Source organism: Portunus trituberculatus, chromosome 17 (assembly GCF_017591435.1).
Source record: "Portunus trituberculatus isolate SZX2019 chromosome 17, ASM1759143v1, whole genome shotgun sequence".
In the NCBI taxonomy this organism is placed as follows: domain Eukaryota; kingdom Metazoa; phylum Arthropoda; class Malacostraca; order Decapoda; family Portunidae; genus Portunus; species Portunus trituberculatus.
Window position 1 is genome coordinate 4,857,501 of NC_059271.1, and position 25,000 is coordinate 4,882,500.

Consider the following 25,000-nt stretch of genomic DNA (forward strand, 5'->3'; position numbering starts at 1 on the left):
GTTGGACGAGTCTTATCGTGTGATTATGTTTATTAATTCAGATGTCAGCGTCCACCAATTTACCTTTTCATAATGTGATATGATTTCTCAGCAGTATATTTATCAATTGCACGATGATTTAAGTTAGGCCTATTGGTATTTTGCAACATATACAAGAGATGCCGATCACTTAATACAAGGTGTGTATTCTCTTCATTCGACTAAATGAAGTCGCGTGGGTGGTTTAGAAATGTTTTAGGTGGTTACTACAGCCCACCACCACCGTACCATGCAAACAATTATCACTGTTGCTGTTCTCTCTCTCTAGAAATGCTAAAACCACATCACCCATTCCCGTGCTTGCTTTACTGACGCTCCTCATCATTGCAAATCCTTTCCTGTCCCCGCCCCACTATCCCCCCTACGCCCACCACTCCCATACTCATTACTGCCTACTCGTTCCCACACTAACAAACTTTTCATGCATATGAAGCAGCAAGGTTTTCATATTTAACGTAGCTTGATATTTTCTTTAGAATAAACGCAAACGTAATGCGTGTTAATTGCAAACCTTCCTTCCCTGACGCGGTCCTGCTGTAAAAAGTTGCTACACATTCTCACGCCTACTCTGCTCGGTTCTGCTCTGCTCATTTTCCTAATGCAAGATTTAATTAACATATTAATTCCTTATACGAGGGAAACATAGAACAGAATTTCTTCCTCTTGTTTGCCACACGTGATGCTTTTAAGAAGAGGAGTTTATGTTAAAGGAACTCAATGACAAAGTTATTTTCCTTATCCGGCCTTCAGGAAAAAAGTAATATTATTGCAATGTTTTGTTTTTTCTTACCGTTGCCTTCTTACAACAAATCAATCATTGATTATGGATATTCAATTAAAATACTCTGCAAAAGTCTAACGTCAATGTTATCAAAATGTCAATGCACACACACACACACTCTCTCTCTCTCTCTCTCTCTCTCTCCACTGAAACCTAATTCCCGAACAGTGAATCAAGGTCACCAAATTAACCTTGACTCCCTTAACTGTTCCATTTGTTGTCGTGGAGGCACTGTGTGTGTGTGTGTGTGTGTGTGTGTGTGTGTGTGTGTGTGTGAGCGCGAGCGCGCGCGCGTGCCACAATCAATACCTCATGAGACTGCTCGGCACACAGCTCTCGTGTGTGTGTGTGTGTGTGTGTGTGTGTGTGTGTGCTAAAATTGTATTTCTCATTTTCAAGAAACACATGTCAATCTTTTCTGAACTTCAGGCCCATTGAGGCACCATGTGCACTGCACTGGCAGTAAACTGAGGACTACCATTTAATAAAGGCGCAAGTCTGTGGCACTCCCTCGGCTGTATCCTTCTATCTTATCAGTTACCTTCCCTACTACTTTGCAGCGTGTAACACTGGGTATGCATTGCGCAGAACACTACTTACATATGAAGACGTAGCCACAGAATCTGGATCTCCTGTACTGCGGCACCAAACACACACTGCTCAGACCGCGAGAGGTGGACTGGCGGTGGAGGTTGCTCACAGTCTTTTGTGTTGGAGCTCGAAGCGAAGACTCTGCTTCGAATCAAACTCGAACTTCTCAGTTGCCAAGCATCACAAAAATGGTTTTAACACTGCTTCTTCTTTTCTGACTTCGAAGAAGAATATTCATTGCTATTTTACTCTCACATCCCAATAAGATTTTGAAGAATATTAGTTATTTAATCAGTATACTGGTGAGACGCTAGTTCAAGTCACAACTCGTGTTAGTGTGTGTGTATATATATATATATATATATATATATATATATATATATATATATATATATATATATATATAGAGAGAGAGAGAGAGAGAGAGAGAGAGAGAGAGAGAGAGAGAGAGAGATCAACCAAGCTACTCTTCGTATTGTAACTCAAACTAGTGTTGTCAAGGCCTTACAAGTGCAATTCTAATTATCAGTTATAAAATATTCTTCAGAATACTGTTTATATTAGTGTGTGTGTGTGTGTGTGTGTGTGTGTGTGTGTGTGTGTGTGTGTGTGTGTGTGTGTTACATATCCTGGAAGGATCACACCAGAGAAACTTAGAAAATTGTTACCGATCATTTAATAATGACTGCTACATAGTGTTGAGAACTGTCTGGGTTACAAGGATAACCAAAGATTCACGTTGTGACGCCGGACGAACGGAAACTGGAACACAAGATTCATGTTTGTACTTCGGAACCAAAATATTCGTGACAGAGAAGGTGATTTGAAAACCAATGTGCAAAAAACGACAGTAATCTCAAGAAAAATGTTATGTATGGATACAAATTATAATTTTCTTACGTATTTACAGAAAATGCGTAATAGCTCACCTCTTTCTTGTGCACATGGTGAGGCAGGAACACCATCAGGGGTGCGAAGGACCTTTAAAGACCTTCCCTGCGCTCCTCACTCACTCATTAACGCACACACACACACACACACACACACACACACACACACTGACTCGTTGCTTCGTTGCTTGTGAGTGCTGTGTGCGTGTGTTCTGGCAAAATTTAAGAAGAAAACGTGATTTAAGTCGAGCGTAATGATGTACGTTTCATAAACGTAAAAACAATTTTGACAGCAAAATCAGACAAATGAATCCTAAACATTACTTGTTGAAAATACTATTGGATGTATATATGAACTTCATGTAAGCAATGTGAATAAAATGATGATTTTAGTGATAAGAAATTACTTTGATAAGAAGCAGAGAATCTTAATCTTCTGGAGTTATATACAATTTGTAAAAAAATACTGTATCCATATTTGCACTAATTACAGATGAAGAATGAATTTCTTGACGTACTATTGATCTCAAATGGCTCAATCTTCATTATGTATTTTCATTTGAAGAGAACGTATTAGAGTACTCTCTTTCCTCATCACGTTCTTGATTATCTTATCTATTTGTTTGTTTATTCATTTACTTTATCTATTTATTTATCAATTACTTTTAAGTCAAGATATTTTGTTTGGGTGTCATAACAAAACATTTTTCTTATGAACAAGCATTAAGATTATTTGTCTGTTTAAAAATCAACATCTTTAAATTTAATCTTTTAGCTAATACATATGTTAACAGTTCATTTAACTTAAATCGAATGTGATGAAAATTACTAATTAAAAACACTTTCACGAGAACACATTATAACTGTAGAAGTTTTCTACCGTTAAATTTGTTACAAGTCAAATACCATTAATGGAGACAATACTGCCTTGTCTTCTCATGGTCAAGCTCAGCTGTAGCTCGGCACCCAAGACAGCTACTGTAAAATGTACAAACTGAGGAAAAGGCACCACTTAGAGAAACAGTGTACTGACATCTGGTGTCGCTTGCGTGGGAAGATAGTGCATCATCCTCTATTGCCACCTGAAAGGACTGGAACCTTTCCATGAGAAATAGATTGCACATACACTGGCCAAATACATAGGAGGTAAGAAAGATTTACAGACAAGTTCGTTTAATTATATTCTTCATTGTTCCGCACAAGCAGATCTTAATCGGCAAGGATGGGTAGGTCGTATAAGAATCTGTATTGCAGAATCGTGACATCTTTAATGATGAAAACAGCTGAGATATACGTGCGGAGTGAAAATAACGAAAATACAATGAAAATTGTCTAAGACGCCATGACCAATCCTGTGCCTCTCCTGAATACTGCTCCGGATTACTGCGTTCTGACACTGGACATCCTGTCAATCCCTGCTATCGATGGTGCATCCCTATCAGTACTTCACAGTACCTTACAGACGCCAAACAAAAACGCAACACAAAATACAAGTAGCTCACCAGTGAGGTCAGAAGGGTAGAGTGAAAAGGACTTGCCCAGCAGCTCTCTCGCGACCCTTGGCCAGCCTACTCTTTTTTGTTTTCATTAGCATTATTATTAATGTTATAATAATTATTATTACTATTATTATTTACTCTACTCAGACTTTACGACAATGGTGAGTTAAACCTGAATACTTCAACTAAATGTAACATTTGCTGTGTGCATCGCTTTTTCTTCGACACCGTCTTCGGTAATGGATGAAGTAATATCCCAATTTGAAGTATAAAGCAGAATAAGAATAATATAACTTTAAACGAAGAGCATCTTTTACCTGACGGTGCTTCCCAATATCAACACAACAAATGGTTTGGTCCTGCATGCCTGAGGTCCATGCTTCATCTTGACACAAACTCATCAAAAGGGGCCGTGGACGCAGGGAGACAATCAGCAGTCCTGAAATAAGGTGCAAATAGGAGTAGATCCCCCAATACTCGCTCCTCTGGGGGTGAACGTATGTCTTGTAACTCATCACACAATTATGGAGTCTGAGTATGATGAATGATATAAGGAACACTGATAATTAAGTATACATACCACACGCTCGTTCAATAGAGAATCAACATTAGCGTGTGTTCAATACTGACACACAAACAGATATCCTAACGTGACTACTTTGTTAAATCTAATGACGAAGGCATCTGTTGTTAATTTTCACTAGTTTTATCGAAGTCCCAACAACATGAATATTTCAAATCATGTGATTTGTAAGCAAACATAATTAGAATAGATACACAGTCCACTATTTCTTGAAAACATCGGTCCTAGCACAGCAGGCAGGCAGGGCTTTCAAGGCAGCTGCGGGAGCGGCAAGCCTCGTGTATTTTACCGTCTGCACTGTTACTCATCTGTCACCGTTCTCGAGTTATCTTTTCTCTTCACCCTTGATCGCGTCACTTCTACTTTTTTTTCATTCACTGATTGTCAACGCTTTTCCTTACAACCACCGCTTCAAAGCAGAGAGGTAGAATTCAAGTGAAAATAATACTGGGGAAAAATATACCTGTAAATGATCGCTATATCGTCAACTAACTCACACTTTATAAATCAGTCAGCGCTAAAAACCCTCATCCTCGCTAGCCTGGTGAGGACTCGGGGACACATTAGGGTCTGAGTCGCAGAGTCAGACGACACAGGCACAGTGGCACCGGAGCGCCGGCCCGGCCGTCACGCAGCAGGATCCACCCTTCATGTGCATCCTGATAAAGCTCGAGTAAAACCTATTATACAATTTTTCAACATGGCGTGTGAAGCATTTTCGCTGTCACATGGAGGTACGGTGAAAGTGAGGACATAGAGTCTCGCTTCGGGATCCACACTCTCCTTCCTGTCCTCGCAGTGTGGCGAACACGGGGAGCGGAGGATCCCTTCCTGAGTGTGTGCAGCCAAGCGGGGCTCAGCGCAGCACCAGCACAACAGGGAGCATCAGCAACGTCAGCGCTTGATAGGCAGTCCATGTCCACGCCCGTGTTCCCGTGCTCCACGCCCATGGGTCCCGTGCTTGCTGTTTATCTTCCTCCACTGTGGGTGGAACTTGGCCAAGTGGACGTCGGGAGGTCGGGGCTGGGGCTGGACCTGGGGCAGCGGCACAAGCGTCATCACCGAAAGGTTTCTCACAGTGACTGTTGTCCTCAGCGATGCAGGCGGCGTGAGCAATGGCGTGTGCTATATAGGTCTGCTCCACCGTCCCGGAGAAAAGGTGTGATCCAGGACCAATGGCATACACCGGCACGTCCTCTCCGCCGTGCGTCTCGTACCTAAGAGCAGGGAGACACGGGCATTAGTCACAACAACATATACCGCAACGACACCGTACCTGCAAACCATTCTATACACTGGTAACCGTGGACAGATCAAACAATGACGCAGAATAATTACTCTTCTTTGTACACAGCAAGACAAATACTGTACAAGCAGTCATATTGTGAGTACAGGTATTAGATAATACACTGGAAGATTTTTTCTTTGCTCATTTGGATATAACATTGTTGCATGAAAAGCCATGTAATTACAGCTACACATAAAAAAAAACCACACACACACACACACACACACACACACACACACACACACACACACACACACACACACACACACACACACACACACACACACACACACACACACACACACACACACGCCCGGTAGCTCAGTGGTTAGAGCGCTAGCTTCACAAGCCAGAGGACCGGGGTTCGATTCCCGGCCTGGTGGAGATATTTGGGTGTGTCTCCTTTCACGTGTAACCCTTGTTCACCTAGCAGTGAGTAGGTACGGGATGTAAATCGAGGAGTGTGACCTTGTTGTCCCGGTGTGTGGTGTGTGCCTGGTCTCAGGCCTATCCGAAGATCGGAAATAATGAGCTCTGAGCTCGCTCCGTAGGGTAACGTCTGGCTGTCTCGTCAGAGACTGCAGCAGATCAAACAGTGAAACACACACACACACACACACACACACACACACACACACACACACACAGTTCCGCCTCGGTTAGAGTCCTAAGAGTAGCAATGGGCAAGGTTCCTAATGTGTGACCTGTTAACCTCACAGAAATTTGGCAAAGTACAGGGAAGAGGAGTTGTGACTTCACTGTCCCGATTTGTGGCGTGTGAATGGTCTCAGTTCTGTTAAACGACTATCACTATGAGCTGTAAACTCTTGCCAAATGAGGTGGCATCGCTTCTCCACCAAATGGCTATGAAGACTGAATAACATATACAAACGTACTCTATGAAGATATATTTTAAATAAATAAATAAATAAATGTGGAAAAGTAGTTTAGAGCAGCACAATAAATTATTTATGTGAAAAGGAAGCTGGATTAAAATCAGTGTGTGTAAACATGTAAGATATGAATTCAATAATATACGCAGAAGAAGAAAAAGAAATGATAATATGAAAAAGAACTGTAAATATTAAATACATGTAAAGAGGAACCATAATGCTCTTGTCAGTATTATGAAATTTCAATACACAACGAGTTCAGACACCCGGAAGAAATATTATTTGATCTTAATACAGTGTTGAGATGACGAGGAGAGCGGGATGTGAGGCGGATCTGTGAACGCTTGAAGTTAAGGCAAAGACTTTTGTTGTAATATGCAGAATACTTACGTGCTCGATGCATTACATTAAAAGTTTCCCTGGCGAAGGAAGGGTTACAGTAGAATTTAGAAGAAAAGACAAAAAGATACTATATTTCATCCCAGTCTATGAACAGAAAAAATAGTATCTAGTATTTGTAGTAAAAGTCCAAAGTCAGCCAAAGTCCCTGAATTATGAGTTTGATGAACATCACAGTTACCAGACGGAAGACCAAACTGAAATCTTAAGAATTTGAACTTTTTTTTTTTTTCAAGGATAGCACGTCATCTTATTAGAAGAAAAAAAAAGAACATAGCAAAACACAAAGTTCATGCGATCAATTATGTTAATAAGGGCTGATAAAAGAGAGGGAAGGGAAATTGTTTAAGTGGATTTTTGTTAATGCTCACACAGATAATGTGATGAAAAGCTTACATTGAGAAATGCTATCACACGCTAACTGCCGCGAAGGTATAATAAAAGCACCATCAGTTTTGCAGTCTTGAACATGATGTGTGATTAGGAATATGTTTTTTATTGACAGAATGTAAAATTTACATTCTGTCAATAAAAAACAGTGCGTATTTAATACGCACTGCTATTAAGAAATCTTGCAAAACATCAATAGATTAGATAACTGAATAGATATATCTGGAATTTGTTTTTTTTTATGATGTAATTTAAGGTTTAAGCATTCATGTCCTCCGTTGTACAATGCATGGATGAAAAGCATAAGAAGGAAGATTGGCAAATATCACCGATAAAATAAGTTCTGGCTGACATTAGATAGGAAATATGCATGAAGATTTCAGGGAGGTGACAATGACAACAGTATAAAAGATGGTGGTATGGACAGAGAGGAAGATAAAAGCGACAGAAAGCTTCGTTCATTTGCATAGAATATACTGCACACAAAAGAACTGCAGAAACTGGAAAAGTTAAAACCTCCTTACGCTGAAGAAAAACTGAAAAAAAAGCTAGATTAAAACATGTTCTTCAGAGGTAAAAAGATGTTCTTATAATGTAGGAGGGGCATCAGCCACGGGCAACAAAAATTGCAATAAAAATGAGGCTCAAAAGATCCCTGTCCTAATACAGAGTCGAAAGCTTTAGTCTAAAACAGAGAATAAGTGTCTTAAAACTCCGTCTTGAAAGAGTTTAAGTCATAGGAAGGTGGAAATACAGTCAGGCAAGGAGTTCCAGAATTAAAAGAGAAAAGGGATGAATGATTGAGAATACTGCATTAGAGAGGTGGACACAATAGGGGAGAGAGAAAGAAAGTCTTGTGCAACGAAGCCGCGGTAAGAGGTAAGGCATGCAGTTAGTATAATTAGAAGAGCAGATGGCATGGAAATAGTGGTAGACGATAACAAAGGAGACGATAAAAAAGTTTACAAAAGAAGACAACACATCTATGTACTTTGATACTACGATAAAAAAAAACAATAACACACACACACACACACACACACACACACACACACACACACACACACACACACACACACACACACCAGAGAGAGAGAGAGAGAGAGAGAGAGAGAGAGAGAGAGAGAGAGAGAGAGAGAGAGAGAGAGAGAGAGAGAGAGAGAGAGAGAGAGAGAGAGAGAGAGAGAGAGAGAGAGAGAGAGAGAGAGAGAGAGAGAGAGAGAGAGAGAGAGAGAGAGAGAGAGAGAGAGAGAGAGAGAGAGAGAGAGAGAGAGAGAGAGAGAGAGAGAGAGAGAGAGAGAGAGAGAGAGAGAGAGAGAGAGAGAGAGAGAGAGAGAGAGAGAGAGAGAGAGAGAGAGAGAGAGAGAGAGAGAGAGATTCTCATTGATGGATTGCAAACCTGAACCCTCTGACTGCTGTTGACAAACGAAAACTTGTTACTTGATTTGATTAATTGTAGTCGACTTTTCTAAGCAAAAATAAAATTTATGGCAATAAAAGGTTTGAACTACTAGAACACTCCAATCGCCTATGATGCTTTTCGAAACTATGTTATAAACTCACATCAGACTATTTATTCTATCATAGTTGAGATGCTAAAGCAGTCAAGTGGTTCAAATTAGTCCCAATCCCACATGTCCCGCCACTCACTTCCTGGGCACCGCCGCCTGCTGAACAAAGTTGATGTCCTGAGTGTTGAATCCGGTCAGGTCGTGGCGGCCGGTGGGTGTAGTCTGGGCGTAGCCTGGGCCGTTACCATAGAGGAGCGTCGTATAGGGCTTGCCATCCAAGTCACTGATCTCGGTGTCAAGACCTGCAGGAAGGCACACTCGGCATTCGCTCTCGGGCACATGGTGGAGTCCTCAGTGAAGACAAGTGAATCTTTATCTTCTTATTTGTAAAAGGGTTGCGATATTATTACAGAAGGAAAGGTTTACTTTTCCATTCATTTCAATCAATAGTCAATACTACATAATGGCTTATTGAAGGATCTAAAATAACCTTAGAGAAGTTTTTCTTGTCTTACTGGTGACAAAGTTCTACAGGAAAAGACTACTTTCTAGACTGAATGGATTCATTTCTTGCTATGAATTGCTCATTTAAAATTATACAAGGTATGCTACATAATTTTGATAAATATATTTACAAATTTCTATACAATAAGTATGACAACGATCTAACGGCGTGCAAATCTTAGGAAATGTTGAAGTTATCTCTACAAAAGCTTGTGGGATGAAGATGCTGGAATTGCTCGGCTGTGGGGTGTGTCTCAGTCTCAGGAAGGCTCAGGGTCAAGAAGGCCTCGAAGGTGAGGCCAAGGCGGGTGTGGAGGAGGGGGGTGGGCGGTGGCTGGCGTGCGTCACGGAACACACAGCCCCGCAAGGCATCGCGGGGAATGGGGCTAAAGAATGAACACACATTTTTTTGTACTTCACTGAATGACCAGCTATTTAAGCTTTAGATTTAATAAAAATAATTCCAAACAGCAAACACCCACCACCTCTTGGTCCACGTCCCTCCGTGCCTCCTCTCCCTTCCCGCGGCGCTACGCTGTGCCTGACTTATGGTCTTTTTCTCGTACGCTTGCCAATAAAATTTCCATATTTATAGGCTTTTTGGCACTATCTGGAGGGATCAGAGAACAACTGTGTTCCAAACCGTAGCTATACGGCTAGCAATAAAGGAGATAGTCAAGGAACAATTTTCACGGATGCCAATTATTTCTATTGGGATATATATTTCTTGGAAACAGCTGTTATTTCAGAGACTACTTTACATGTACGATGGAATCACTTCCCTCTCATTGCGAAGAGAAATGAAAACAAAGCTTGCTGTCTGATGCCTCAGTTGCAACACTGACCATTATCTTAAACCTTCAGGGAGAAGTTACTATTTTGTCAAGAAGCAAAATATTTGAATCAGATTATCATAATTATTTCGTTGACCTGAGTCACACCCGAAGCGCGAGTAAGCCTACAGACAATGGCAGAACAGAGAGAGCGAGAAAGATAAAGAAGAAGAAAATATATGGAAATTTCTCTATAAAACATTGACACACTTGATGGAAATAATGATCTGCCTCCTACCTTAGCGTTGCTTTTTGCAGGCTGGTTAAGGTCCTGCCTAATGCGTCTTACCGGTGCTGAGCTGGTTACGAGGAAGCACCTAGGCAAGATTAATAATTTAAATTCAAGATAAATAAATGGTTATTGTCAATACAAGCCGTTAAATATTAAGCGCAAACATGAGAACGACGAGGAACCTCAGGAAAGTGACGGTGCTGACGTGACGTGGCTTTGTCAAGGGTGAGCGTCGAGCGGTGAGCAATGCAGTGTTCACCGCCGCGGGATAACATTTGTGGTCTTAAATATGGGAAACACTACACCAGTAATGACAATAATTGATGGTAATAAAGATAATGATGATAATGACAATGATGATGATAACAGTAATAACAATACATAACAATAATAGTAATAATAATAATAATAATGATAATAATAATAATAATAATAATAATAATATTAGTAATAGTAATAATAGTAATAATAATAATAATAACAATAATAATAATAATAATAATAATAATAATGATAATAATTGATAATAATGATAATAATAATAATAATGATAATAATAATAATAATAATAGTAATATTAATAATAATAATGATAATAATAACAATAGTAATCACCATTATTATCATTATAACTATTATTATTTTCTTTATCATTATTATCATTATTACTATTATTATGATTATGATTATTATTATTAATGTCATCATTATCATCATTATTGTCTTTATTACTACTAAACCATCATCATCATGATTATCACTGTCATAATCATTTTCATTGTCATTGCTAATGTAAATGGAAGATGTTTATTAATGAAAGAAAACAAAATGACAATTTTCCTTTTTTTGCACCATCATGTAATTTTTGTTTCCTTAACCGAGTATATCTTTGAGTGCACCTGCGTCCTGGCTGTGCCGCCACGCCAGAGGTCGGCAAGTGACCAAGAGGCATTACAAAGCCGCTCTATCGGCTGTACCTCAGATCGTGCACAAGTCTTGCCTTGTGTTTTCTGTTTGCTCAGGTCGTCTAATATAAATGAGATGGAGGGTGTGCAATTAAGGCAATCAGTCTGTCTTTCAAGCAGGGACTTTACCGCACTTTCCAAAACATTATTTTCTCTTATTGTTATCGCAATAATTCTGTTCAAAGAAAGGATCGTTGAAGAAATCAAACTTGTGTACATTTTAACGTTTTCATAACATTAGCGTTTTCTTTATACAAATTCAGTTGCTACTTACAATGTTACGTAAAGAAAGATTGAATATTTCAGAAAAGAAAAAAAACATAGATATTCTGTAAATAACGAAGCACTGAACATAAGATTTCTTGTTCTTACGAATACATCACTATTACATTATCGTGGCGACACCAATGTGGCAAGGAGCGAGGCAGCGCTCCAGGCAAATAGAAATGAGAAAAGAAAACGTCGGCCCAAGGGACGGCCAGCATTTAGAATGTACAAATGAAAGGTACTGCAGACAACAATGGGAAAGAAAGAAAGAAAAATAAAGCAGGTAAACTTGGAAGTAAAGAAAGAGATGTGAAACTCCGTGCAGTGAGGCAAGTATCGCGAAGAAAGATTGTGTTAGTACAGGGCCGCTAGCCAGACTGGCGGTCGAGCAGCGGGACGGGCGAGAGGTTCAGGGAGGAATGGCAAGTGTTTGAAAAGAACGAACCGAGGACTGGATTTCCCCGGGGCACTGAGGCACCACCAAAGGTTATAGTGTGAGAGTGATCAGCCGTCACCACCAGCAGCGTGTTGGAGGGGCTGGTGAGCTTCATGGCAGCTTGCACACACTCATCCAGACGCACCACTTCATCCAGGGCTCGCGCCGCTATGTTGTAGTGGTGCGCGTGGTCCATCCGTCCCGCTGTGGGGAAAACACACTCACACTGCAGCTTCCGGTTGCTGGTGAGAACGGACAGCAGCTGGCAATCACAGACACATCTTACCTGATCGTTGCCTGCCTCCACCGCTGTCCTGCATATCGTCTAAGAGGTTAGAAAGCAGTGGTGTGAAGCTATCGGACTCTAGTGGGGCGGTCACAGCTTCACACCACTGCTTATACTAAACACAAACAAGCCAGCACTGGACGGACAACACAGCTCCCCACCACCGTTGTTAGAAAGCCCACAGGTGCTGCGCTCCTACACCACACCTTCGGCCTTAAGACCCATGAACAACTTATACTTGAATCTCTGCCAACATTTTAGCAGCAAGAATTTTAAGTAAACATGTTATAAAGATGAGAAGGTATTGCAGCGTCACTGTGGTGTAGGATAATAAGGTAAGAGACCAAATCAAGAGGGAAGTAGAGGGAGAGTACCAGTGATGGGGTGGCCACGGGGGGTATTATCGCCCCCCACAGTGAACACATGGGAGTGGTCTGCTGTGAGCACGATGAGTGTGTCCTTGATGGACGTAATGTTGAGGGCGTTCTGAACGACGTCATCCAGAACAGCGATCTCCTCCAGTGCCCTCCGCGCATTATTGTGGTGGTGGGCGTGGTCTATGCGGCCCGCTGCGTGAGGGCAGGCCGCTCAAGTTAGTACATGAACACAGGTTTGAACATTCTGCTGGGAAACACCTAGTGAGCATAATGCGGTAAGGGTGTTATCTCCACTGAGGGTTATCTGGCACAGAGGAAGGGAGAACTCACTGATGCTGGAAAACACAACAATAAACAAAGTTAGCAGTGGAAAATGGAATATACTTATTCTAAATACTTTTTCTATTTCCCCCACCACAGAGCTTACCATGAGCCACGGCCGAACTCATCAAATAATTTGATGTAATTCAATACAAAATAACATAATATAATATATCATATAAAATAGTATCTCTGTACGTGTGTGTGTGTGTGTGTGTGTGTGTGTGTGTGTGTGTGTGTGTGTGTGTGTGTGTGTGTGTGTGTGTGTGTGTGTGTGTGAAACCAACATAGAATAAAAGAAGTAAAAAACAGCCCGCTCACAAAGCCATTCCCAAAAGTAGACAAGGAAAGAGCCGAGAGAGATTGTCATTTCCATTTTTTGAGATGTCTTCCTCCTCTTTTGAAACAGCTCAACTCCCAGGGAGGCTGAAAAACCTAAACAGAAAAAAAGTTCAAGAATTTTATAAATATAAGGAATGAAAGACTGGAGGTGCCCTTCAATTTTTGCATTAAGAAGTTGAACAGAAAGAAGATGAAATCATGTAGCGACGTGTGTAGGAAGACCTCGAGATGGTGGGAACATACAGTTATCAAGTTCAGGAGGCGAGTAACCATAAAATAAGTATAGAAGATAGCAAGAAGTGAAACACTGTGGCGGTGAGTGAAAGAATGAAGATCTGTGAGAGGGATGGGATCGGTGAGATAAAAAGCTTTTGACTGTTTACAGTCTATTTAGAAAGTTTATGTGAATTCAGCCTCCCATTATGTCGGAACACTTACTTCCGATATATATATATATATATATATATATATATATATATATATATATATATATATATATATATATATATATATATATATATATATACACACACGCACGCACGCACACACACACACACACACACACACACACACACACACACACACACGGAAACACACATACACACACAAAAAGACAAACAAACAAACAAACAAACACACCCACAAATAGACAAACAAACAAACAAACAAGGAAACAAACAAGCAAACAAACAAAGAAACAAACAGACACGCATACAAATAGACAAACAAACAAACAAACATACATAGAAATAGACAAAACAAACAAAAAGCAAACAAAGAAACACACACACACACACACACACACACACACACACACACACACACACACACACACACACACACACAAACAAGGTCGGTAGATTGAAGGGATGGAAAAAATTATCTTTAAAATCAACCTGAATTTAGACAACAGGAAAGAAAAGTAGATACAGATAAATAGACATGAAGCGACTTGACTAGGTAAAGAGTGGACACAGAAGGGAAGTTCTGGAGAATGACATGCGGGACTTAGGAGGGACATACTATAAAGCCTTCCAGGGATCAAGACTAGAGAGGCTATAAAAGTATCGTTACATGGAATTTCTTTTATAATTGACATCATACGAGTGTGCATAGTCAGAAGGAGAGGATGAAAGAGAAAGAAGCCCAGAATCATCTAATGTGGAGTTGCCAGGAAAGGTGTATATAAACGGTTCAGCATTAAAAACTTCCCTTCCATAGTTCTGTACCTGTTATGAGCAAAGCAAACACGCGTGTCAACGAAAATAAATCTACCCAAATAGATTACACCTGACCAGACACCATGACATTTACAGTAGTCCTTTTTACTCTTTAATAATTACCATCATTATTATACTATATAAAACCACAGCAGATAAAATTCTTTCCCTAGTAGCTTAGGCAAGTGCAATATTTCAGTCTAAAACGGCCTGTCCTCTCAACACAGCTATTTCCAAAGGTCACTAAGGTGATTAGTTGGTTTTCAAGAGTGTTTCGCCTATCAATCATGTAGAAATCTGTCACTAAAACACCATTTCAATTCCATGTAACTTCATATAAAACATTTCAATAACCCAAGGGAGGTGCGGCGCGGAGGTGTTTCAAAATATGGGCTTGTTCATTTACCACGACATGCTGGCTTGGGGATCCCGGCCGAGTTGTCAGGTTACACGGCCACAATTCCTGGACTTATACCTGTTCTCCTGTTCTCTGCAATATGAACAACTGCTACAGCGTGAATAGAGACAAGCCCGGATTGTCTCTACCTTGCATTAGGATCAATATTTCACATGGCAGCAAATATCCTTGAGTGTCGTTGGCACCAAGTGAACTCGACCCTCGCTTCTAATGCACGTGGATCATCACGGTTATTGACGAACTGTAGTAATGGTCAGGAAAATAGGAGTGGTACTAAAGACACAGTAGTAGTAGTAGTAGTAGTAGTAGTAGTAGTAGTAGTAGTAGTAGGAGGAGGAGGAGGAGGAGGAGGAGGAGGAGGAGGAGGAGGAGGAAGGCGGTGGCGTAGTGGATAAGGTGCTGAGCTTGAGATCGGGCAGACGTCCACGCGTAGGTTCGAATCCCACCACATGCCACTTTGAAGCTATGCCATTTGTCAAGTGGTTTAAAGTTACCTACATGTCACCATGATACCCAGGTACTAGGTGGTTACACCAAAGATGCGCTTGGGTGGTGATATGGGCCCCTAAGATGGGTACCACTACAAATAAAATAACCTGCGCCATTAATGGGTGCTTCCCATACTCTTCAAGTATGCCTACAGGCGCTATAGACCATAAAAAAATAGTAGTACCACCAATTCCACCACCACCAACTGCAATAACAACAGGTGGTGGTGGTGGTGGTGATAGCAGTGATGATAGTGATAATACTTGTAGTAGCTCATTCCTTCCCCTCAGTTCCTCAGATCCTATAAAAAAAAAAAGCAAAACTTTATATAAACAACACCAGTCCAGCTCTGTCAACCAAAATCGAATCATTCACATCCTTGGATGATTATACCATGGTGACCTAGATACATCATTCAGCTGTGTCTAGAAGGTCTTTCACTTGATTAACCTTGCACCTTATGCATCCCAGGGATCTTTCCCTCCCTCCCTCCCAACTTCCCTCCTTCCTTATTATCGCTCTCTGCCTCTTATCCCTCCACCCTCTCTCTCTCTCTCTGTTCAAAACTACGTATTTGATATCCCTCATTTGCATTTGCTAGCAAACTGAGTGCGTGTTTGCACATATCTATTGTAGCATTTCCTTTCGTGTTTTGTTTATACCTACTAATTAAAACTTACTCCCAACTCCCGGAGTGCACTGTGTTAAAATCATACAATACGCATAGAAAAATAGAGCTACATTTAAGAATGTTACAATGTATTGCTTGTGGAGGAAAGGGACAGAGAACACTTCCATTTGAAACTCAGGGTGTGATCTAACTAAACTGGCGGGGTGAGCAGTAAAACAAGTTCGAGGTCTCACTCAGTTAGCTCACTCAATCACTGGCTGCCCCTTGCTGGAACAAGCGCTATCCATACTGCAGCTGTTACCATTCACTTATGCTCTCACTCTCACTTATTCCAGTTGCAAAAAACATTCATGTATTATTTTCCACTTTGTCAGAACACTTCACGCCGGTAACGGTTTCGCAAACACTTCAGCTGGAGTATATCAACCATCACGCCTCGGCTGGTCTCACCCGTGCTGGACACCTTGCTGATGGCGGTGCTGCTGTCATGAGGCTGATGATGATAATGATGATGGTATACTAATACAACTACTACAACTGCTACTACTACTGCTACTAGTAGTAGTACTATTACTACTATTACAATATTGAGAACAATGTCAATAATTCGAAATAATAATATTTGAAAATGAATAAATAAACAAATAAATGATGATTATGACAATAATAATGATGATAATGATAATAATAATAGTAATAATAGTAATAATGATAATAATAATAGTAATAATAGTAATAATGATAATAATAATAATAATAATAATAACAATAATAATGATAATAATAATAATGATAATAATAATAATAATAACAATAACCATAATGATAATAATAATAATAATAATAATAATAATAATAATAATAATGATAATAATAATAATAATATATAACAATGATAATAACAATGATAACAATAATAAAAATAATAATAATAATAATAATAATAATAATAATAATAATAATAATAATAATAATAATAATAATAATAATATTGTCATTATTATTATTATTATTATTATTATTATTATTATTATTTTATCTTTAATATTATCATCATTATCTTTAACATCATCATCATTATCACCACTACCATCACCACCACCACTACAACAATGTCTAAACACATTATTGTACATGCTTGCTCGCGCACACACACACACACACACACACACACACACACACACACACTCCCTTTTGCATTAACAGGTAAAGGTAATTACCAGCCCCTTTTACTCTACGCGTCAAGACTACATGGTGAGGCAAGACCTGAGGTCCCTCTTTCTCACCGTCACAATGTTATCTCTTTATCTTCTACTACTATTTTCATGCCAACTAGTCTTCTGATTTCGCTAACTGTATGCCCCTCTTCCTCCCGCGGTCTCGTTTCACTAGACTTTCTTCTTTCTCTCATCGCTAATCTGTTCACCTCTCAAGTAAGAGTTAACCAGTACTCCCACTCATTATCTCTTTCGCTGGTAAACTCTGAAACTCCCTGCCTGCTGTATTTCCAACTACCTATGACCTCAACTCATTTGAAAGGAAGGCTTCAGGATATTCATCCCATTCCTTTGGCTAACTCTCTTCACCCTGTTCGAGGACTGGCATTTCAGGTCTTTTCATTTGATCGTTTTTGTTGCCCTTGGCTAGTTTTCCTTTTCATTCCTGGTAAACTCTAAAACTCTGCTTGTTCCTGCTTTTCCTCTCCCCTGTGAACTTAACTGTTCCAGAGGAATATCGAAATACTTGTTCCTGCTTTTCCTCTCCCCTGTGAACTTAACTGTTCCAGAGGAATATCGAAATACTTTATAAACTACATTAACAACATTTCTAATTACTGAAAGCACTTTAATATCCAGTTACTTTCTTGTCCCTTAGCTTGACTCTTCCAAACGTAAGAAAAGTAACCAGCGCACCATTAAAAGAATGCAAAACAAATTTAGATGCTCATAAACATGTGTCTTAATTAAGGTATCTTGGCGGCGCATGAAGAGCTGCCACAGCTCAGTGACACTCAGGCTACAAGCAGCCAAGACTCTACAAAATGTAAATCAACCTGACACATCATGGACTACTGTTACGCAATGAAACATGAGAAAACGGGAAACTATGAGAGAACCCTTAAGGAAAAAGATAATAGATAAATAAACAAATGAATAGATAAATTAGATAGATTTTGAAGTAAATACACTAAATCCAGAACAACCATTCCATTACAAATAAGCTCTGAAGGATAACCATGAAAAAAAGAACATAAAAAATAAAGAAAAAAGAATTCAAAGATGGAAGAGACCGAGAAAAAATAATGAAACACGGATACACTAACACTGTATTAACAAAATAATTACTAGCCAGGAAACGTAAACAGTCAGACAATGATATATATTGTTTTGCCTCGATACCACCACACCCAACACCGAGTGACGGATCTTTACTGAAGGGGAGGAAAATGTACAAGATCCTTGGCATCGTAGCAGACAACGAAGCATGACGCTACTCAAAATGTCAAGGAGCGAAGTGTGAATAAAAAAAAAAAACACATTCACCTGTGCATATCCAGTTACTTTTCCATCCATATTGTTTCCCTTCATTCTCTTCACTCGTGCATTCCTCCTCCCATGTCCTGTGATCCTATATGCCAATAGTGGAACACCACCTCCCACTTCCCCACTCCCATACCGCCAGTTCCGCACCCTTCCCAACCCCCTGCCAACCCTCCCCTTCCCCCTCCTCTTAACATTTTCTCCTCAGCTCATTTTTCATTCTCACTTTTTCTATTTTTTCTTCCTCCCCTTGTTTCCACTTTCTTTCTGGATATTAATTTTCGTTCCTGTTCACTAATATGGTTTTACATTCTCTCTCTCTCTGTCTCTGTCTCTGTCTCTGTCTCTCTTTGTCTGTCTCTATCTCTGTCTGTCTGTCTCTCTCTGTCTCTGTGTGTGATAGAAAACCTTCTATTATTAACCAAACTAATTTCTGTATTGTTTTTTCTTATTAACATATGCATAAATAATCACAGATTTATCACTATACCTTTAATTAGATATTAAAATTATGTTTGTTCCTAAGTTAAGTCCGCCAAGCCAACAACACATTTGCCAGAGAGAACAGTCACGCTAATCACGTTGTTTCACGGACACACACTGGCGCGAAGATCTACATCTACATTAGTGTTGCCATTAGATCTAGCCCCTGTCACTTCCCATCCTCTTGTACCATTCTTACTTGTGTTTGTTACCTCTAAATAATGAGAGAGAGAGAGAGAGAGAGAGAGAGAGAGAGAGAGAGAGAGAGAGAGAGAGAGAGAGAGAGATACAAAGCATATGTAATATATACTAAACACATATGGCAGGAAAATCGGTCCAATTAATAAAATAAAAAAAAGATTATTCAACAAAAGGTTAAAACAGACAACAAACACAAGTCAAATTAATCACAACATGGAATAAACACACAGTTGCACGCAGAAGCCGCAGCAGCAGCCGATGTATGCACCACCATCCTCCCGGCACAACAACAGCCATCACTCAATCAACAACAAACACACGCACACACTCAACTCAACTCTCTCTCTCTCGGCCTCTCACCCTCCTTCCTTTCTCCCTTTTCAAACGTTGCTACATGCATACTAGCTGGTGTCCTACCTCAAACAATGCAATATGGAAGCTACGAGTGTGACTTTCTCTATCTCACCTTTACTCTCGTAATCTTTTCTCTGGCACAATGCAAACATTGCTGTATACCTGCTAGTTACAAAAGGTCACGCGAGAAAAAGATAAAGGTAACAAAATACATTCAATACATATATGCAATAGATACATGTGTTGATTTCTCTGCATATCCTGAAAGATTGATATTTTTCCTTCGAATTACTAGGAGTGAAACTATCTGGATGCTGGACTGCCTTAAGTCGACTTCTCTTTGTGCGTCTCTGTCTCTCTCTCTCTCTCTCTCTCTCTCTCTCTCTCTCTCTCTCTCTCTCTCTCTCTCTCTCTCTCTTTCCTTCTCCTCCTCCTGTAGCCTTCCTTACTGCCCCACCTTCCCTCCCTCCTTCATCTCCACTGCTAATTAATCTACTCTCTTTTCACGCCTCACAGAAATACCTCATCTCTCTCTCTCTCTTTCTCACTTTCTCTCTCTCTCTCTCTCTCTCTCTCTCTCTCTCTCTCTCTCTCTCTCTCTCCTCCACTGGGGCCCCCTTTCACTTTAAATTTCCTCCTCCGGCATTCTTTTACTATTTTTAATTGTAGGTAGTCACTTTCTCACCACCACCAGCACCACACCGCCATCACCACCACTGCCACAACTTTCTTCCCCAGACTCGACCGCCGTCTGCACTCCTATCCTCCTTCCCTCCTTGCCCACTTTTCTTTCTCCTCCAACATTTCTTTCTTTTCACCTTCATCTTTATTCCATTTGCCTCGTCACTGAGTTTTCTCAACGTGTTTCTTTCCTGAGAGAGATATTTTCCTCAACTATTTCAACTTCGCACCCTGTTCTAGTCTTCTTGCTTTACTTTGCTGTCATCATCACTTTTATACGTTTTATTTTCCTCTTCACTCCACGTAAATCTTGAAATGGTCTCCTCGTCCTGTTAGTCCTTCAACTCTACCTCGCGCTCTGCATCACCTTGTTTTTCTTTTACATCCCATCATTTCACATCTCTTTTTTAATCTCAGCGAAGTCCCAGCTGCTGCTACCCTGTCCACGATTCTCTTTCATTTTCCCCTCTTCTTTTTTTATGTTCTCTCTCTCTTTTTTTTTTTTATACATTTTACCTTTCTCCTCCGTTCCTACTGCTGCCCACACTCGAGCATACGTCCCTGTCTTTCTGTTCCTAGCTATATATCTTCCTTTTCCTCTCACCCTCCTGACCTGAATACATCTCATCTCTCACCATTCATGACTATATTTGCCTCTCTTGCCCTTCCTTCACTATTACCTCCTCCTCCTCCTCCTTCCTTATAAGGTTCACCACACTTCCTTCATCTAAAAACCTCATTACCTACTTTTCTTGCCACGAGAAAACACGTCTCACCTTCAACCATGAGGAAAAAGCCGCGTGGGTTCTTCCTCAGAATCTGGATGGCCTTGACAGTCATCTCCACCAGGGAAGGATCACCCAGAGGACCCTTGTTGCGATCCACCTCGAAGTCAAGGTGGGAGTAACCGAAGATACCTGAAGAGGGATACGAGTTTCTGATTACAAGGCGGCACGCGATATGAAAAATACGGGAAAGGGGGCAAGAAAACATTAGGGACGGAGTGACGGACAGCAGTGGGAACGTGGCAGTGTGAAGAGCAAGGAAAACAGAAGGGAAGGGGATTGTGGAAGGGAAGGGATTCAACTAAGAAATATAGAAAGGGAAAGGGAAAAAAAATATTATTGATGGGGTGAGGGATAGAAAAGGGTAGTGAGAGAAGAAGGGAGAGAGAGAGAGAGAGAGAGAGAGAGAGAGAGAGAGAGAGAGAGAGAGAGAGAGAGAGAGAGAGAGAGAGAGAGAGAGAGACGGGGAAAAAAAGGGGAAAAGAATGTGATGAGGGATGGACGAGGTGGACAAGACGGATTCCTGGAGTGCGTGTGGTTGTGCCGGACAGAGAAATGGTGCCAAGAAAAGGTGGAGGTGTGGAATTATTCGAGGTGGAATGGTGGAGTTATTCAAGGTGGAATAGTGAAGTTGTCTGGTGAAATGGTGTAGTTATTAGGTGGAATGGTGGAGTTGTGGAAGAGTGAAGCAGTAAGTCACTAGGGGAGCGTGGCGTAGTGGGGTGGAGCAGGATATGAATGAATAATTATGAAGCAAAAGTTACAAGAGCAGCGGGTTGTGGTGTTGCAGGTCGTGGTGGACGCCACACTGCAAAGGGTGAGTTGGAGTTTGTGAATATTGTTGCTGTTGATGAGGAGGGAATGCAACTGGAACATATGCAGGTGAAATAGATGAACGACATGGTGGCTGTGGAGGCTTGAAGCGCATCACTGCTGTACTTTTAAAGGCACACAACTCGTACAGTATCTTAAACACCCAGTTAGTTTCTGTTGGTCAAATCTTGCAATACTGCGGTGATTACTGAAGACAATCTTACTTCAGTATTGGGACAGTGTATACATCCTTCACGACTGACCAAATGTGAGCTTACAAATTAATCGATGTTCACCTAAAATAATTTAAACTGAAGATTTAAGTTAAAAGTGCTCCATAAGAGTGTTTGCCGTCACGTGGCGTTTTAGTTCCGCTTACTTTGCACTTTTTTTGCCACATGGCAGGATATAAATTCTCCGTGCGTCGCCCACTGAACCAGTTTTTGTTGTTAAGATTGTCACGAGGGATTTAAATCTATGATTTTACAAATATATGAGCACCAACTTTTATCAGCACAGCCTGCACCTGCATCACCATGTGCCGATGGGAGTGTATCAGAAACTTGACAAAAAGAAAATACTGTCGAGGATGACTGAGGAGACACATCGGTGGAGGGGCGAACGTGTACCTTCTTCATGGCGTCAAACAAAATAGACGGAGCGCCAATCAGAATGATGTGTGTGACACCAAAGCCCTCCCGCCAGCCCGCGACCCGCCGCCGGACCAGCGAGATATCGGACCACCACATTGGACTTCATTAATTATGTCAATATTCAAACCAACACCCACGTGACCTACCAGGTTATAAATATGCACGAGGCACATCGAACGCATATGGAGGTGATGAAATATTTTTACGTTACTGGTGTTGTCTCTCTTCTCAGAAATCTAGATGTAGGTCGCCATGAGCGGCCAACGTGAGGGTGACTTGAAAATTACTCAACGATACGCCAGAATGAATACTGAGGCAGTGGCGGGGCTTGACGGGGGTTTACACAGTCAAGAAGCTGGTATGTTAATTAACTCAGACGAAGCTTCCTTCTATCCTAAAAAATCTTACAGCAATGAATTTCAATTAATATTATTCCATGTTTTAAGACAAATACATTTTTCCCGTAGTCTTGTGTGTCTCATGAACGTCACCTTATACAAATGATCTATTCAGAGACATGAATGTGCTAATATACAATGATTTATGACCTCTTCATTTTACCCCTCACACACACACACACACACACACACACACACACACACACACACACACACACACACACACACACACACACACACACACACACACACACACACACACACACACACACACACACACACACACACACACACACACACACACACACACATCCACTGTCACACAATTACGCTTCATACTCGTTCTTTCCATTCCGTATTGCAACAACCAATACACCTGCATCCTGCTGAATTCATTATACAGCAGGTCAAGAATGCGTTCCTCTAAATGGGTGGTTGCCTCAAAACAACAAAAGAATACAAAATAACCAGAACCACAGGAAGCCAAGCTAAGATTTTCATCAAGAGCCGATAGGTGAAGTGTTTGGCGTGCAAGATGAGCTAAAGTTACCCGGGAGCCAGTAAGCCTCTCCGATCATTGATCCTGAAGGCAAAGAACGCCTCAACTTGTATGCCTAGTTCATTGTTGAATACTACAGCAGCATTACCGGTTTGTCTGGAAAGTAGACTCCGTTAATTAAGAAAAAAAAAAGAAAGCATACTCGCTAACCATTTTAATTTTCGTCTTTGATTTGTAAGAAGAAATTAGAAAAAACATGTTTCTCTCTCTCTCTCTCTCTCTCTCTCTCTCTCTCTCTCTCTCTCTCTCTCTCTCTCTCTCTCTCTCTCTCTCTCTCTCTCTCATATATATATATATATATATATATACATATATATATATATATATATATATATATATATATATATATATATATATATATATATATATATATATATATATATATACATTTAAGTATGACACCCATTCTCCCCCTCATCCAAGGCAAAATCAACAGCGGGCGAGACCTCACCCAGCAGGTAGTCGGTGTGTCTTGGATCCACCTTGTCGAACTGTGCTTTGTTCCACACATACTCTGCGTTAAGGTCACGTGCCTTCTTGTCTCGCACCCAGTCGTCGAGAAGGTTTCTGCCGTCAGTCCTGCGTCCCCTCTGGTTCCTCTCCTCCCTGTCAAAATCAGTGAGGGGCAGCCAGTGGCGCCTACCGCCGCCCATCAGCACCTGGGAAGGAACAACAGCTTGAGACCACGTCCCACATAAAAAAAGCTTCTATGAAAACAGTGTATAGTTTCATAGCTAGGAAACGTTTGCTCTTAAGATTAATGAGAACATCAGCTTGAAAAATGTTATTCTATTAACAATGCTCTACATAAATGCATAATGAGACACCTTTTAACGTAAAAGCATAATATGAAAGGCTTGTATATTTGCGCAACAATAAAAACTGTACCACGCGAGGGATCCCAACCTGACACATCATTATTGACAATCTCATTGATGTTTTCGTAAAATGTGCAACGTATTTTGATCACAAGAGACAACACATGAGTTGTTTTGTCTAGCAGCATCTATTATAAAATAAACACATTTACTCTACTGATTAGAATTAATAAGGATATTAACTACTGACGACCATCTTGCGTTTCCTGGCTACCTAAACAAGCGTCAGTCATTTCTGAAGGAAGACAGCTGCTGATTTATTAATGTTTGTTCAGCACTTGTTTATAGGTTAATTAGCGTCATGGGTGAAAGTTAGAGGACAACTACCCAGCAAGGAAACAAAGCTGGCATTTACTTGAAGGTGGATCGCCAAGAAGAATCTCTTATAATGCAAAGTGCAAGGGAAATGTAAGTAGAAAAAAAAGATGAACAAAAACACATTCCATTATTTAAATATACGTATATAGTTC

At 40.5% G+C, this 25,000-nt stretch overlaps 2 protein-coding genes across 3 annotated transcripts in view; both read right to left on the reverse strand.

Moving 5' to 3' along the window:
• Window positions 1-2,376, reverse strand: part of LOC123505178 — a 29,993-nt gene extending 27,617 nt beyond the window's left edge. The window contains exons 1-2 of the mRNA XM_045256340.1: window positions 2,341-2,376; window positions 1,421-1,499 (exon numbers count right to left, since the gene is read on the reverse strand). Of these exons, the coding sequence (XP_045112275.1) occupies window positions 1,421-1,499; window positions 2,341-2,376 (115 nt within the window). The remainder of the gene's footprint in view (window positions 1-1,420; window positions 1,500-2,340) is intronic.
• The window catches only part of LOC123504822 (alkaline phosphatase-like), a 309,841-nt gene continuing 286,912 nt past the window's right edge, over window positions 2,072-25,000 (reverse strand). The window contains exons 5-9 of one of the 2 annotated variants that reach the window (XM_045255666.1): window positions 24,104-24,311; window positions 21,221-21,361; window positions 12,111-12,305; window positions 9,004-9,166; window positions 2,072-5,600 (exon numbers count right to left, since the gene is read on the reverse strand). In XM_045255666.1, coding sequence (XP_045111601.1) covers window positions 5,240-5,600; window positions 9,004-9,166; window positions 12,111-12,305; window positions 21,221-21,361; window positions 24,104-24,311 — 1,068 coding nt within the window. In that variant the 3' untranslated portion in view covers window positions 2,072-5,239. Of the gene's footprint in view, window positions 5,601-9,003; window positions 9,167-12,110; window positions 12,306-12,761; window positions 12,957-21,220; window positions 21,362-24,103; window positions 24,312-25,000 lie in introns of both variants that reach the window. The other variant, XM_045255665.1, reaches the window with a different exon arrangement.